The sequence below is a fragment of the Vanessa atalanta genome, chromosome 6 (genome assembly GCF_905147765.1).
Source record: "Vanessa atalanta chromosome 6, ilVanAtal1.2, whole genome shotgun sequence".
In the NCBI taxonomy this organism is placed as follows: domain Eukaryota; kingdom Metazoa; phylum Arthropoda; class Insecta; order Lepidoptera; family Nymphalidae; genus Vanessa; species Vanessa atalanta.
Genome location: NC_061876.1, coordinates 495,444 through 512,762, shown reverse-complemented (window position 1 = coordinate 512,762; position 17,319 = coordinate 495,444). Strand labels below are relative to the sequence as shown.

At 35.1% G+C, this 17,319-nt stretch overlaps 1 protein-coding gene across 1 annotated transcript in view; it reads right to left on the bottom strand.

Annotated features, from left to right (window-relative positions):
* Positions 1 to 17,319, bottom strand: part of LOC125064485 (nuclear receptor-binding protein homolog) — a 59,645-nt gene that overhangs the window by 1,221 nt on the left and 41,105 nt on the right. Inside the window, exons 2-6 of the mRNA XM_047671553.1 lie at positions 1,444 to 1,668; positions 1,223 to 1,353; positions 924 to 1,102; positions 506 to 680; positions 269 to 387 (exon numbers count right to left, since the gene is read on the bottom strand). Of these exons, the coding sequence (XP_047527509.1) occupies positions 269 to 387; positions 506 to 680; positions 924 to 1,102; positions 1,223 to 1,353; positions 1,444 to 1,668 (829 nt within the window). The remainder of the gene's footprint in view (positions 1 to 268; positions 388 to 505; positions 681 to 923; positions 1,103 to 1,222; positions 1,354 to 1,443; positions 1,669 to 17,319) is intronic.

Genomic DNA, 17,319 nt, shown 5'->3' with positions numbered 1-17,319 from the left:
TATACGCGATTAAATCCGTTAAAAACTAGTTTTACTCATATAATCTACCTCAACGTGAGCTTAATTACGCCCAAGCGAGAAGTTCTGAGGAAAATTCATTTTTAACTTCAATAAATGTTCAAAATAAAAAATTTAAAAACATTAATCGAGAATACATTTGTAAGGAATAGAGCCGCAGTGTAGAAACTACGACCTGATATAACAAAAAATTAACAACTCAATCTATTCAGACTGGAGAGAGTAAAAGAGAGATTTCGCAATAACTTACCACTGGTATTGACGAGAGTATGAGCCGCTAGCAGTTTGAGGGAGTGAACTTCGAACAGCAAAGGGTGAAACAGGAGCTCTCTGGCCGTAGGCCTCTTCGCCGGATCCTTATTTATGCATCTGAAAACACAAGATCCGATATCATTAATATCCACTCAAGATCCTGATGGCACAACACAAAGTTAAAACCCAGTCGCCCAACTTACCAACGCTGAACCTGTGGGGGAAAATAAAGTACCTGTATATGAAGTCCTTCTGCCTGGGCTCCTCGAGAGACTCAACTGTCCGAACGATGTGATCTTCAGTGACGTGGCTACCGGAGTCACCATTGCCCTGAATCTCAAGAGCTGCGGTCTCGAGAGCGCACATGCCGAATGAGTAGATATCCATCGCTGGCGTCACCATTTGAGATGCTGATCCGAGGAAAATAAAATTGCAATAAATACGTAATGTGACTATAGTTTTCACTTATCATCGACACAGACACAACTTTCGCGTGACTTTATCAGGTAATATTGGTATTATATTCCGTTTTTGTTACAAAAACCAGTGAATTCGGATTTTAATTAATGAAATAAGTTGTGCTTTGGTCGAGATAAGGAAAACTAGCTGCTACCCCTACAGCTAACCAGTTTTACTAGGAGAGCGGTACTTACATCCGTATTCTGGTGCGATGAGATGCATGTTCCTCATGTTCTCGCGACAGGTCTTGACGTGGTGATGGATAGCGTCTGGTGCCACTGAACCGATCTTGACAAGCCCGTTATGCTGAATGAAGATCGTGTCGCAGGTTAGGTTGCCGTGGACGATTGGTGGTACACAACCGTGAAGATAGCTGGTTGATAGATTTTATCATTTAATTTATATGAAGATATGTCTTGACAATTCACATGACGTGGTCAACTAGATTTTATAATAATCTAGTAGACCAATGTTATTAAATAGCCTTACATACCTGAGAGCCGAAAGTATTTGAGTACACCATCGTTTCCAAGCCTGTAGTGGCAGCCTCTTGACGTTTCGCTTAGTTCGCTTTAAGAATTGTTTTAGAGATCCACACGACATATACTCTGTTATAAATATCACCTGAAATAGAATAAATTATATACATATCACCTACATTTCTATCTACAGTAGCTATCATTGAAAATATATGCAAATTTAATATATACTCACCCTTGGCTTATCGTTGTGTGTGTCTGTCCAATACCGATGAAACTTGACGATGTTTGGGTGTTCAAGCCGTGTGAGGTTGTCGAATACCATTTGAATCTTATCTTCCTGCGCTTTAAAGTTCTTTCGCTCGGAGAACTGGACTTCGTTCCAAACGACCTCCACGCCCTCCTCTGTGTCCATTGCGAGGTGCGCGCAATCGATACCTGGCACATCTCGCTGTTCGACCTGAAAGCAAATATAACAAAGCTATTTTAAAATTTTATATTTTTAAGGTATTGCGACGATATGCGGCAGTACTCGAGACAATCGACTTTCGAAAATCCTTTGCAGGAAACTAATGTCAGACATATTTTTCGGTTATGTATGTATTAAGGCTGCTATAGGCTTAGTTATTTGTATGATATTTTATGAGCTCCTGGTACTTCACATAACAAAACGTAACTTTCTGCAATATTAAAATTATAATCAGTCTACGACTCGGATATTCGTAGTAATTCGACTAAAGTTTTATATATTATATCTCTATCTATTTGTTGAAATTTAATCCCTCAATCTGAATTTTGATTGATAAATCCGTAACAACATATGTCATATCGTCCATATTTTATACAATTTGCAAACAATGGTCTTTTATTATCATATAAATGATATATGTATGCAATGATGGCGAATCAGTCGTCGGCCGTGTTTCCTTCGGGGACCAATCATTCAATTGAATCCTCTGCGCACTTTGTGTTTTGAGTTATTTATAAACGAGTTGTAAACTTACGTGACGCAGTTGACATTGTATATAAATAGAATTTAATATCATTTATTATTGATTTTGATCTTGAGGATGTTTTTGACCAAATCAATAGACTGGAATATATTTACGCTGAGTAGTAGTACTATTGCTATGTTCCAGTTTGAAGGCTGAGTGAGCCAGTGTTACAAGGGTTACAAGTATTCTAGGTCCAATTGTTGGCGGTACATCCACGATATGTGAAATAGTTTCTTTAAGGGCGATAATGACCATCACCAATCAGGTGGATCGTTTGCTCGTCTACCAAAGATAGTAAGATAAAATAGATTTTGTTCACAAAAGAGTTCATTACAAACTACATTTAGTGAAAAGAAAAAGTTTAGTAAAAATAGGATTATAATATGCGTTGTAAGCATCTGCAATCAAGTAGAAAGAGGAGGAAAATTTGTCTGAATTGCATTGGTGGACAAAATCTAATTCCTCGAGGCTAGTTCGAAATGACTGTATACTGACAAGTATTTTGCATTATTTGAATTATTGGAAAATTGCAATCGGGATCATTGAGATTATTTCTTATATTATAAACACATAGTAACAAACATTAAATGAGATTAATGTTTGAATTAATAAATTGAATGTTAAGGTAGAGATTAAAAAAAATAAGCGACAATTTTACCGCTCAATTCAGTGTTAAGCTTGTGTCAGACAACAGTTCAAAGGTCTATCGCACCGGCCGCTTTTACGTCGTTAAGCGGCTCGTAAAATGACCTACGAAAGTTTCGAGACTTTGTTTGTTCAACCGGGCTTAATATCTGGAAGTAGTGATTTAAATATATTTTTTTTATTTTGCTTATGATAGTGCACTTGTATCATGTTGAACTGAGGTCTTTAGCCTATATGATTCCGCGTTACTGCTTACTGCTCCGATGCTGTAGGTGGTGCAGCAACGAAGCAGGAAACGATATGTCGAACTGTAAAACGATTGAGCTCTTTACCGGTTCCTCTTGGTAGAATCTAAAAATGGTAGTAACTTTACATTTACAATAATCTTGTAAGATATCCATTCTAAACTCATTGTAAGAGGCTACTATTGTTAAGTATATTTTGATTATGAAAATGATATACACAATCCGTTAGTAGCCACTAACGAAGAACGCTTGAATCTACACCAATGATTGCTTTGGACTTAGCCCAGCAAGCACGACTAGTTTAATTATAAGCGTTGATAATTGTGATCGTGATCGCCACTGAAGAGAAGTATCTTGTAGAAACTTGATTGAGTCGCATGAAATTAAACCACACGAGTATCCACCAACCCGCATTGGAGACTCGCTGTGGACTGTTTCGCAAGAGGAGGAGCCTTTGCACAGCAGTAGCCAGACATTTACAGGTTGATATAACAAAAATCCCGAAGGTCTATTTGTTATAACCCATTGTCTCAGCTAGTAATAAGACCCATTTATTAGATATTCCAATACAAACATTAATTTTCATATAACTTTATTCATTTAAGCGGCGCTTGCGATGGAAAACCTCAGGCGCACGAAATTTTTGACTAAATCGACAAATATCATCATGAAATTATCTAATTTCTGCAAAATATCCAAAAAACATATAAAATATCATAATCTTTGAGCCGAGATTGCCCAGCGGTAAGAACTCGTGTATCTTAACCGATAATTGCTAGTTCAAACCCACGAAAGCACCACTGAATTTTCGTGTGCTTAATTTCATCTAAATTCTGCCACATATGTTTAATCCGTATTGGTGGAGCGTGGTGGATTACGCTCCAAACCCTCTCCTCAAAGAGAGAGGAGGCCTTAGCCAAGTAGTGGGAAACTTAGAGGCTGTTACTGTCTCTATCTTTCAATCTGTATATTGGTGAAAATGGAACATCCATGCAGTTTTCGAAACACACATAAATAAATACAGACAGAAATAGCGGGCGACTGATACGACAGTGTTATAGTATATATCGATATGGACACAGTGCCTGACCAATCCAATAGCACATAATTTATCGAGACACGAGCATTTAGTGAGGCTATCGCATCAAATGGCGTCATTAACTGACTATTTATTATTCATTACAAGGCATGTGGCGTCATTATAAAGCGCTACCAATGATAACAGCTCGGTTACGGTATCGTGTTAATTAGTACTGTTATATATCTGCGAAAAATCACCCTATGCCTGAGGTGGTTTATGGAAAATAATATAATCACGGCAATCATATAGGATGCTAGTTGGAAGTCTTAATGATTATTCTAGATAAGTTTTTAATTGATAGCGGTTTCTAAATATAATATTTATCAAACATACAATATATATGTCTGTGACATATATGTTAACATATATCGTACATAATATAAATTAAACAATATAAACACTTGACTGTTTTACTATATAATCATGACATTACATTACATACATATTATATAAGATACGAATATCATTAAAGGTCTTGAGATAACCCGTGACAGTTATAAATGTGTTATCGTACAATTTATATATATTGCTTATTTCCTAACTATGTTCGTATATTTAGTTAAAAATAATGTCTTAAGTACCAATTAAAATTTTCTTTAGTAAATAATCTAATAACAAAAGTCCTATCAAGTTTTTTTTTTTTTAGAAATAATTCGATACATTCCAAACCGTTGGTAGCGCTGGACGTTTCAAATGTACTCACTGCCTGCTTCTAAACTTTGATTTGAAATTGAATTTGAATTCAAATACTTGCAGTCAAGATTAATATTACCTACTTGCAACATGTGAGATAGAAATTTGATTTAGATAAATTTTTTTCACATTAAGAGCACATTTTCGTTCGGATGATATTAAGTTTGATTCTTACTTTTATAATAGTTGAGTGAACTATAATAATAATCAATTGAAATCTATTAATAAAAATAAAAACACACATAATTTCACGAAATATAATGTTTATATGAGGAGAAAAAATATTTTTAAAAAAAACAGACCCTCGATGAAAACAACAGCTTTAAAGGAAGCATTAAAATAGTATGTTTAATTTAGGAACCGATATGAGAGAAAAAACGTACAAACCAACATACGTTATGACATATTACAGTTGTATAATATCGTTTGCATAACGTATGAATATTTTAGCTTCACAAGTCTTATTTTATGCATTATCGAGCAGCGCAATAACGTTATCTCATTTATACGGAAAATATAGTTGCCAATGTGCAGAAGTAAGGTAGCGAACTCGTTACGAGTGAGGTATGGGCTGCGGACGGAGAGAGATTTAGTTCAGGTCGAAGTACATTCGTACTTTGAGCTTTTTATGAGCATATCTGAAATAATTTTCATGTCAGAAAATCTTTTAAATTTTATGTACTCAACTGAATAGTAAAAGTAAGGTTTTTTTTTTTATTAGCACGAAATATATTTCAGATAAAACTAAATTAATTATATTTTTAAAAATATATATAATATCATTATGTATTTGCGTTGTTATAGCTATTTTCATTTGTTTTGTTCGTTTCACAGTCGTTTAATATATTTGATCCCTGCCAATCAGCTTCCGAAGAAAACTCCACTAAAGCTCTACTTAGCGCTATCTACGAGAAGCCGGGACGAGTCTGTTACAATTTCCAATTTACCAAACTTGTGAATCGATTTCAATAAAATTAGCCATCGAAATCAATGAACGTCAACTCTGACGAAGGGAATTTCTTTAAAAGAAGACCTGAACGATTTAATTATAGAATTCGAATACGAACGAGTTTTCAGGTAAAAGCTAGATTTATTATACTTCATTGAGTTTGAAATCTAGCATTCGCTCTGGAAAAAATAAATTTATATAAAAAAAATGTTTAACTTTATACATTGCTTGCATTAATTATGTAACTAAACTCGGGTCTGAAAACGACGAACGCCCGTATCAGTTATATAATAAGTTGGAATTTAATATAAAAATAATTATAGCGTGTAATTCAACATTTCATCAGAGTAATCAGATTTGGCCTCGCGTTTATATCGAATAACGAGCGATTTCTCTCCGTGCAGTTTATGCACCGGCAACGCACTTGACGCCTCTTCAAATGGCTACCTCTAATTTAGCTGCATTTCCATTTAAAAACGTTTTGCTGCCTGCGAACACTCCAACTAGTGGTATTGCGGCCACTTGACAAATAGTATCAGAGCCATTAAAATATGAGTTTCATTAACACTTTATTCAACTTATAGAAAATATTAAAAAAAAACTTTATAGTGCTTTAAGATTAAGGTCTGTTTTAAAAATGTTTACGGGTAAATTTAATAGGGCATAAATATATTATATGGTCGTTAATAGAAGTTTAACAGTCGAGCTGTCCCAGTGGTTAGACCGCGTGCATCTTAACCGATGATTTCGGGTTCAAGCCCAGGCAAGCACCACTGAATTTTCATGTGCATAATTTGTGTTTATAATTCATCTCGTGCTCGGCGGTGAAGGAATACATCGTAAGGAAACATGCATGTGTCTAATTTCAACGAAATTCTGCCACATGTGTATCCACCAACCGGCATTGGAGCAGCGTGTTGGAATATTCTCCAAGACCTTCGCCTCAAAGGGAGAGAAGGCCTTAGCCCAGCAGTGGGAAATTTACAGGCTTGGATCGGATTGGACGGACTCATCGGATTATAAGTTCGTATAAGCTTGTGCATAATAATATCTCCGGCGCAGATGGCTTAAATTGGGTCACGAAAAGAAAATTTATGTTATATATTTTATTTTCGAGTTCCATTTATTTACTTAACTAAAAAACAAACAATTTTCTCGACTTATAAACGAATATATTTTAATTATTAGTATCGTATAATTAATGTCGAAATACTTTGTAATTAAAATATTAAACACACATTAATTTAACGGTACTAATATTTATAGCGACAATTAAGCACGGAGCAGAGTTCGCTGTTATCGGCGCACGCGCAGGGTTCGTTCACATGCAGTCGATGTGTGTCGATGTATTGCACTTGCACCGTGACGTCACAGTCGTGATTATGCTCAGTGCATGTAACGCGATCGTTTCAAGCGCGGGGATTTGTTAATGTAAAGTTAAGTTTGTGGACTTTCCACGATATTAATTGCGAATAGATAATTGCAAAAAGGAAAATTGTCTTGGGGTTTTGTAAGAGGGAAATCGGCCCGAACTAAAGACCATTTATATATTTTTTAAATATTATATCGGTAGCAATTTTCGAATCTATGTTTTGGTTCTTAAAGGGCAGATATCAATAACCCTTTTTTCAAAACGCTATTTTTGTGTTGTGGTGGCCTTCTGACCGATTTCGAAACCATAATGATACGTCAATTCAACGTAAAAGTTATCTGTCTTTACTCTTCTTGTGGTTGGAGGGCTTTACGTGCTGATCGTTTCGTATGGAGAGATTACGGAGGGGTGTAGAGATACATCTGTATATTTTCGATTTATAATTTATCAAGTCCTGGTTATTGCACTGGAGCGTAATAAACAGACACATTGTACGGGTGCTAATTAAATTGGACGTTGCGTTCACAGGGGATTTGATATGGAGGCATCGCTCAAAATAATTGGATCATCTCGTCGGATTATCAATGTTTTATTATAACATTAACAGCCTGTAAATTTCTCCTCTCCCTATGAGAAGGATTGGAGTATATTTCACCACGCTGCTCCAATGTGGGTTGGTGGACACACATCTGGCAGAATTTCGTTGAAATTAGACACATGCAGGTTTCCTCACGATGTTTTCCTTCACCGCCGAGCACGAGATGAATTATAAATTTACACAAATTAAGCACATGAAAATTCAGTCGTGCTTGCTTGGGTTTGAAGCCGCAATCATCGGTTAAGATGCACGCATTCTAACCACTGGGCCATCTCGGCTCTCGAGTTTTATTATCTATATTATAGACATAGATTCTATAATATTAATTGAACTTTTAAAGTGACATATGTTTTGTTATATTCTCCATATTCGCTGTTAATGAGAGATCGAATTAAATGTTATGTAATTTAATCGGCCTGTAAGTTTTTCCCTTTGAAAAAATATACATAAATTATACCGTTTCAACGATGGTCGTTCTGTTGACATGGTGTCACCGACCCATCGCAGATCTTAATGGTTGCGCCGGCAAATATAATCGACATTAATTGCACACCTGCAGGAATACTTCAACAGGTATTCGATGAAGGAAACAGATAGTAGAGAAACGATACTGCATACCCGCGTAGATTACCACTTGGCACTCATTTGAACATAAGGTATAGTTTTGCTTGAACATAAGTTGTTGAACTTAGTGTTATTGAAAATCGAGTTTTTAGTCGATTCCATATAAACCGGCGACGATAAGTGTGGGAATTACCTAAATAAGGTCATTTATATTTTTAAAAGCGGAAAACTATATCTCCATTTTGATGTCACTTTTGATATGATAAGACAATATGAATTTAATAAAATGAACATTATGATTCATAGATAAACATAGTACTTGTTATAAGAAACAGTCTAGTCAAAAACACACGGTACGGCTTTAATTGACCTTGGAGTTGAAAACGAATATAATGGCAAATTAAGCGTGTTGATCGACTAAAATTGACATGTGTGAACTCTGGTTACTGGTTAAGACTTGCTTCAGTAATTTTTTAATTATACAACGAATGAATTTCATGAGGCACGCTTCGAGGCGCCTCATGTAACCGAAATAATAATGTTGGCAATTTGACAGTTACACAAGTCTCATAAGAAGCCAAAAATGATAATGTATTGCCCACATTAACATCGCTTTGTACATTTCCATCTAAAATTATCTCATTAACTAACGTGTAATTTCGTATCTTTATCGTGTTTTTGAGGGATTTGACAATTGGATTTATCTCAAACTTTAAATAGCTTTCAGAAAAGGTTCTAAGGTTATACGTATGTTTCTTTATTGCTTTTTAAAGTAATGATGCATTTCTATCTATAAATACAAACGATTTCGTTTTAAAGAATTAAAAAAAAAAAGACCAGGATGGTATGTTTGAAATTATTTTAATTTAAGTTTCCGTTTTAATTTTATGCTATGCGTATAATATACATACGAATGGTATCTATGATTTTGGTTCTTCTAGATACTATGTTTAAAAGTTAAGCTGAACAAAAATTAGGACATTTCTCGGTATCTTTAGTAACAATCGATGAATTGGACAGTCGTAGGAGAAATATCTATTTCTTTACCATGACTTTCAACGCTAGATTAAATTAATTCTATAATGTTGCTATAAAAGTACACGAATACTTTCAACCATAGCTCTATAAATCACGGTAGCGTTCCACACCACAAATAGCTAGCGAAATAATAATAATAGCAATCGAAAAATGATACAGTACGAGGTCACGACATTGAACTTCACCTTCAACGGACCGGGAAAGGGGAATCGATGGCTTTCAGGGAGGCACGCACCGACGGGGATCAATGTCGAGTCTATTCTTAAACATTACAGTTTAGTGAATGTCGTCACGAATGACGTCTAGAGAATTTCGCAAAAACACGCCCACCTCTATGTACAACATCGATGGAATTAACACGTTTATTAATAAGCTTTCATTACGAGATAGTGACGAACGGAATCCGTGACGTGATCTTATATTTTTTACGTTTTGTTGGCGAGATTTCGGACGGTGGAGTCTCCAATTCTCATGACGAATGTTGGCTCAGAAGGTGTTGATTTGAATGTGAGTAATTACGCATTATATATATATATATATATATGTACATCAATGCAATTTTCTACCCACCCGATACTATCGTGTTATTGATTTTTACGTGGGACGATGATGCATTCGATAAGCGTATCGTATGTTTAAAACGGTTCGGAGGTTTTTACGAAATGTCCAGAAAAAAAAAAACATTTCTTATTTTGATCTTCGTATCTTTAAGCTGTTTTAAATTCAATAAGAATTTCATTTTATCGTCATAATAGCAGTTTGTCCGTTCGATAATGACTGCATCATTACAATTTTGCCGTTCATATCACGAAGACGCGTCCGGTGTCGTCGACCCGGCGCCGGCGCACTATTTGCCACAATGCTTTGGCATTATTCCAAACGCCAATGCACTATCTGAAACACCTCACCAATTTGATCATAGGAGAGGCGACAAAGACTTAAAGTTGAAGTACTCAGCATACGTCGGTCGGGGAAAATATATATATTGCCTTTGTACTTTGATGTTACAGATGTGAAGGAAAAAAAATTACAACTGCAACGGCGAGACAAAAATAAAATGTATTTCAAATCTGTTTCCTTGTAAATTCCGTTCAGTATTACGTGAACATTTGCGTCGTTCAACATTTGAAATAGCAATAACGTAATTGTAGTGTTCAAACAATTTGGTAAACACATAATGTAACTAATATATTTTTATTAATAAATCGAAATGCATAAACTTTTTAAACGAATGGTAATCATTGGGATACGATATTTCAAAACCGAACATAAACACCTACCCTAAACCTGCTATTAATACGAAAATAACCTTTTATTTACTTCTAATATTTGCATTTTGAGACCTTACTTTAGAGATTAAATATTAGATTCAGTGTTATCAGAAGGATATTTGTTGGTGTTTATGTCCGTTTGTAATTTATTTGTTTAATATAAACGCTTGAGTTTTCAGAGCCAATTACAATGTGATAGTGTGAGTAGATGAAGTCGTTACAAATGTTTGTTAAATTACTCACCCAACTAACAGTGTTTTATTTCGGAGAGCTGACAAATATCGATAGTATTCCACGTTGAGCCTAATATGATTAAGGCAATGAACAATTTACATACATAGTTTAACAATTAGTAATATCTCTACTTGGTGGTCTGGCTTTGTGCAAGCCCGCCTGTGTAGGTACCACCCACTCAGTATACATTCTATCATCAAACAGCAATACTTAGTATTATTGTGTTCGGGTTTGAGGGGTGAGTGAGCCAGTGAAACTACTGACACGAGGGACATACATATGTCTTATTTCTCAAGGTTGGTGATATAATGTCTATGGCCAGTGGTAGACCATTGACCGGGTCGCCTATTTATTTGACACATAAAAAAGGACAGTTATCGTAATTAGAATAGGTTTTCTTCTTGGGCAAAAGCAGCCTTTAGAAGAAGTTTGCTTGTATCAAATAACCGATTTAAAATTCAAAAAATCCTCTCCAACGAGAATAATGTACTTCCAAAGTGAAATAAGACTCGCAATGTTACGCGTGTCGTCCACAAATACACCACAATAAAAACAAGTAAACACGATGCGACAACGAAAGTGGCGATTGGTCATTCGGTCGCGTTCTAGCGCGCAATGCGATATATCTCAGGACATCCGTGCCCATATAAGTACGCTTCAAGTGAAAGTACCATTTCAGCTAGGCACGATTCTATTTTAGTAAGCCGTCTAGTTGAATCCTTTGCCTCTTTTGTTTCAGAATGCAAACTGAACTGCATTTATCTCTTATATATGGTTTGTACATAAACTTGTTACTGTCATATGTGCAACATAAGAAGTATTAAAATCCATCTTTATAATAAATTAGCCATAATTCATCAAACTTTTATAATTATATAAAATAATCCAGAGGCATTCGCGATATTTATAGATATGATTGAGATTTTTGGGAAATACGATTGAGTCCTAAGAATTTGAAGAGGATCAGACAATGATAATAAAACACATGAAAAAAACGAAATCGGATTTGTTATATACGATTAGATTATTTCGTGATTTCAATGAAAATGTCTAACATATAAAATGTATTGTTAATATTTATTTCATTCCATAGAATTACCATTATCTAAAGATATATCTCAGAACCACTTATTCCATTAGTTCCATCAGAGTATTTGTCCAAAGAGAAATACTATCCTCTGTTGATTCATTTTTCGATTCAATTTGTTGCAAAATAAGTCTTATTGAGCACTTACAGCTTTCGTCTCTATTCTTTAAATAATAAAGCATATTATTGTATGAATGTTTCTACGTTCCCTATATGGAGATCATCCCTTATTCGCTGTTATTGGATACGACGGGCTATAAATAGCGTGTGTATGATAACTCTTGTTCGTTTTGTGATCACTGCAGCTAAAACGAGCAAGATGACTTGAATATGAGTCATTGTTAAGCTCATGTAACATAATTGAACCATAACTTCACGTGGCCTTTATATTGTGTTGCTTTATCACATTACATTGTTTTCGTTTTTATTTTCAGATGATCTTAAATGTTAATCAGTTAACGAGTTTAGTGCGGAATAAACAAACGCCCTATTGTGCTAACCTAACCTAACCTAAGAGGCTGGCAGCGTCCTGACAGTTTGAGGAATTCATTCAACAAAGCTGCTCGAATACGTGGTGGAGGTACTTGTGTTAGAATCTCATCCGAAACATGTAAGTTTCTTCACGATGTTTTCTTCGCGATGTTTTCTGTTACTATCGAGCAGTAGGCGATTTTAAAACAAACTTTATTAGCCAATATAGTGTAAAACTGAAACTGATCTCGATTGCGATAATATTTTAATATATTTCTGAGTTGAATGGATGACGTTTTGATTTATATTTTGGCTAAGCGATCAATCCGGTTCAACTGTCGACAACGATTCTATTGTGATTGTGTGAATGTATAACAATTGCGGTTCGATCTTAACATGGTTAAATAAGTAAGTATACCATTTGAATATTAAAATTTACAAGTTATTTTAAACCGAGTCTGAAGCTCTTTTTTAATCATTTTCCTAAAAAAGTGTAACAAGAAGTGTTTTCATAGATTTATTACACAAAACGTTTATTGTATTTACAATTATTTCTTGATCGGGATGACTCAGGTATTTACATAAAATTCCAAATTAAACAATTATTAACAAGCAATTAATATAAAACGTATTTTCATAAAATATTTTATGTTTACAATCTAGTGATATTAAAACTGTAAGAATGCCTAATGAAATGATTCATATCAAAATAACGACGTATCTCAAGCCCTCAAGCCTTTTGCATTCGTGATACGAAGTTAACACGAAACAAATATTTTACGAATTAATATCATACACATGTACACGGGTATTACAAGCATGCTAAATGATACCCCGCTGATTGCTAACTACCCTAGACACCCTAAGTTTGTATGCTACAGATTAAGTAATAAAAATAAAATATTTCTTAGAATTGCCTATGAACATAAATCCACGTAATTTCGAAGAAATCCTCAGATTTGAGTTCCTTCTCTAAATCACAAAGTTTTAACAAATACACGAGCACGCCCCATTTACATATATATTTCGAATCAATATAACACATATCGAAGTTTGACAAAGTGGTTATTAGCCGAATTAATTAGCACATACCGCGTTATAGACAGACAAATTCGATATATTGCTTGCCTGTTAACGTATGGCGTATGGCGTTAAATCCGGAATATTGATAGCAAATATTGACGTTGATCGAAAATGCGCAGTTTGTTAGACCGATTGATGATACGTAATGGCACGCGACGGACGAAATACTGCGCATATTAATCCTCTGCTTGTGATGTTTGTTAACCTATAACGGCGCGAACAGAGGTAATGCGTTTGAAGTTGAAATTAAATTTATTGTTAGACTATGCGTCACTTTAAAAATACTACCGGTTTCAAGATAGAGCGAGCTAGTCTGACTACTATAACAACAGACGTAAGGGATACATCTTAGTTCCCCAGGTTGGTGGTGCATCGTCACAGTAGTATGCGAAAGCCATCCTGTGGCGCCCGCTGAAAAGACGGAGAGGGTACCGCTGGTATTTTAGTGTATTTAGCGCAAACGCGTAATGCGTTTTTCCAGCGAGGAAAAAAAAGGTTGGTGGTGCATTGGTGAATCAACTGATCGTGAATGTTTCTTACAGCACTGTTTTTCATGAGCAGTGCTGACCATTTACTATCAGATACCGTTGTCTATCCGCCAGAAAAATGATATTAAGAACATGTAGTAATATTTATCGAGATAAAGCGAAATCGTTTTTTTTGCTTCGAAATCGAAACCATAATTTCGTCTGAATACTTATTCAATAAAAAAAAAACAACAAAAATTAGAATGCATTATGTGCACGATGCACAGCCTTTTTTTATTAACTCTATTAATAAACGAATCGCTATTTCCTATGTGTAAATATACAAAACTCATGCATCGCAAACAATCACTCCATAAAGGTGACACGGCTGGGCTGAACCCAGTCCGAAGAGAAGGTTAGGTTACGGCTTCGCTGCAAGCGGTTCCGCATGGATGCAGTTTTTATGACGTTGTTTATTTTCTTTGACGCTGAGCACGTGATGAATTTAAATAAAAATCTAGCGCACGAAAAACTCTGCACCTAACCTTGAGTTAAAACACTAAATATATACTAAAGCGATGTCCTTGCTTTTTTTCAGCATACGAATTGTTAATTTCCGCAAACTTTGGGAAACATACAACACGTACTCTTGTATTTGTATATAAATTCATAAACATTGGTCTTTGTTTTCCGTCCACATTTATTTCTTAAGATAACAGATAACACGAGACTTTTGTCATCGTTTATTTTACATTTTAGCACCTCCATACATGTTTATTTCATTACACACGCTGTTGATTAAACAAGTAATAATAATGAGTTATATACATATAAGAAAAGATGCAATGACGATGTTTGGAATGTTAGACAGGACAAAAGATCAAATCTATCTCTCGAAAATTAACTTATTTTAATTCATTAAAATTGGTTTGCATACTGGCTATTGGCAAATAGGAAGTCATCATCACTATCCGTGGACATTGGCACTGTAAGAGATATTTACCCTGAAATCCTTCAAATGGAAACACTGAAGTACCTACTAAGAAATGCTGTTTGGCAGAATTTACTATCTAAAATTCCCTACCAAGTGTTCGATACGCCCGCACAAGTTAATGGAACATACTGCGAAATTAAATCGTATCAACAAAATTCAAAGCAAAGAATCACACTATTGTACTTACGTGGTAAATGTACTTTGAGTTTTAAGACTTACATATTGAACGTAATGATCGCATACCTTTTGTCGTAAATCATTTTTACAGCACTGTTTGTAAACTTTATGCTATTCGACGTATTCAACGAATACGACGTATCTAATAAAAACGATGTTTAAACATGCGTCCGTTGTTCTTTTATGAAGTGTTTTAGACGATTGTTATCAAAATCATTTCCATGACTTCTGTTCGACGCGTCGTTCTAAAATTAACATGAATTACATTGTATAGTCAATCAAAACACGCTTTTCAACGTTTCTACGTAATACGTTATTTCCTAAACATCACTTATTCTTTGTCGATATTATTATAATGTTTATAAAACGATTGTGACATAATATAATTGAATTGGCACAGAAATTTATTTGCACACTGGAACTGCTTTTATCTCTTACGTAAATTAAATAACTTTATTATGACATTAAAAAGAAAGTTGAATAAACCAGCCATACATAAATATTAAAATAATACATATTAATTTCATTAACACGTAGGATATATTTTATTAAATTATTTTTAATTAATATACACCGTTGTTCGTGACTTCGTGTGGATACGATATGGATTACTACTACGAATAAAAAATAGTCAATTGCTATGAGTATTTTCTTTTTTGTCCTTCATGTCCTAACTAATATTATAGATAGGAAAGTGTGTTCGATTGTTCGTTACGCTTTCACGATCTTTCATGGACTCAACCGATCACGAAATTTTGCATACAAGTTGCCAGGGGTGCAGTAAAGGCCTTAGGTGACATTTACCGTTACGAGTGAGCGAAGTCGCGGGCGAAAGTAATATTTTCTGCGAGATCATGACATGACAACGTCACCAAAAATAATGAATACCAATTCAACTATCTCTGTGTGTATCTGTTGACGTGTTTTGTACTTGCGATGGCGCTGTGACATGTCTCATTAAACTTGCAATCACTTATAACTTTAGTTTACGCACTCAACTAGCATCAACGCTAAGATTTAGCTTATGTTACAGCCATAGCGCTGTGCCCTTTGGATAAATACTATTGCGTTTATATAAAAGTAAATTCCCACATTAAAGCTTACACCTGAGTGTAGAAAATCTTACGTTTACGCTCGATGAAGGCCTAAGGATCCTTTAACGCGGGCAAATACCGACTCGGAACGGAGAAGACATAAACAAACGCAAAACAGCATTAACGTTTGCGCTGTTTACGCGCAATAATATACTCCTTTTACTAGGTTGTCTAAAGCTTAAAAAATGTTTATAAGTTAAAAGCAAGACCTCTCCTTTTGTGAGACTATTCGGAGCTCGTGCCTCCAGGCTGCTCCGATGTAATGTTTTCCTTTACCGACGAGTACGGTATAAAGTATAAGAATAAATTAAGCACATAACTTCAGTGGTGTTTGCCAGGGTTTGAATTCTTTAAAAATAATTGAAAATTCAATTCACGTATACTCTCTAACCAGTGTGCCAAATAATCTTAAATAAAAGTATTTTAGACAGAAATTCTGTGGAACTTTGTAATTTTAGGTATGTATGACTTATACATATGAATCGATTGTGTTCGCCCTGAAGACGTACACGCATTCGCACTGACGGCTACATAGTTACCCATTTACTATATTGTCTATGCTGTTGCTGCTATACATTGTTGGATGCTTGGTGTTTAATGTTGGCAATGTTATGCTGTTTTATTGAAACGATTGATTTTATAAATTATTGGTCAGGTTTTTTATAATCAAATTGTACATGTATTAGATGAGAAAACGAGCATACGGCCCACCTTATAAGTGGTAATCATTTCCGCCAGACATTTGCAACAAGGTGATGGTATCTATCTGACAGATTTCGACCTTCCGCAATGGAGACTAAACTGATCACAGGTGTCGATCCGAAGGGACGAGCAACCGGACACGATAGGATAGAGTCAGGCGTAGGAGCAATAGTTTTACATGCTTTTCGAGGAACGTAAATACTTTCGACTTTTAGACTCGAAGTTGTTACCGAAGATTTCTCGACATAATCATCCAATAACTTTTTTATTGGTCGAGGATTTAACCAAGAATCTCAGGGACTGAGGTTTTATAAGCTATCCACTAGATTAACGAGGCAGTCATTTGAAATA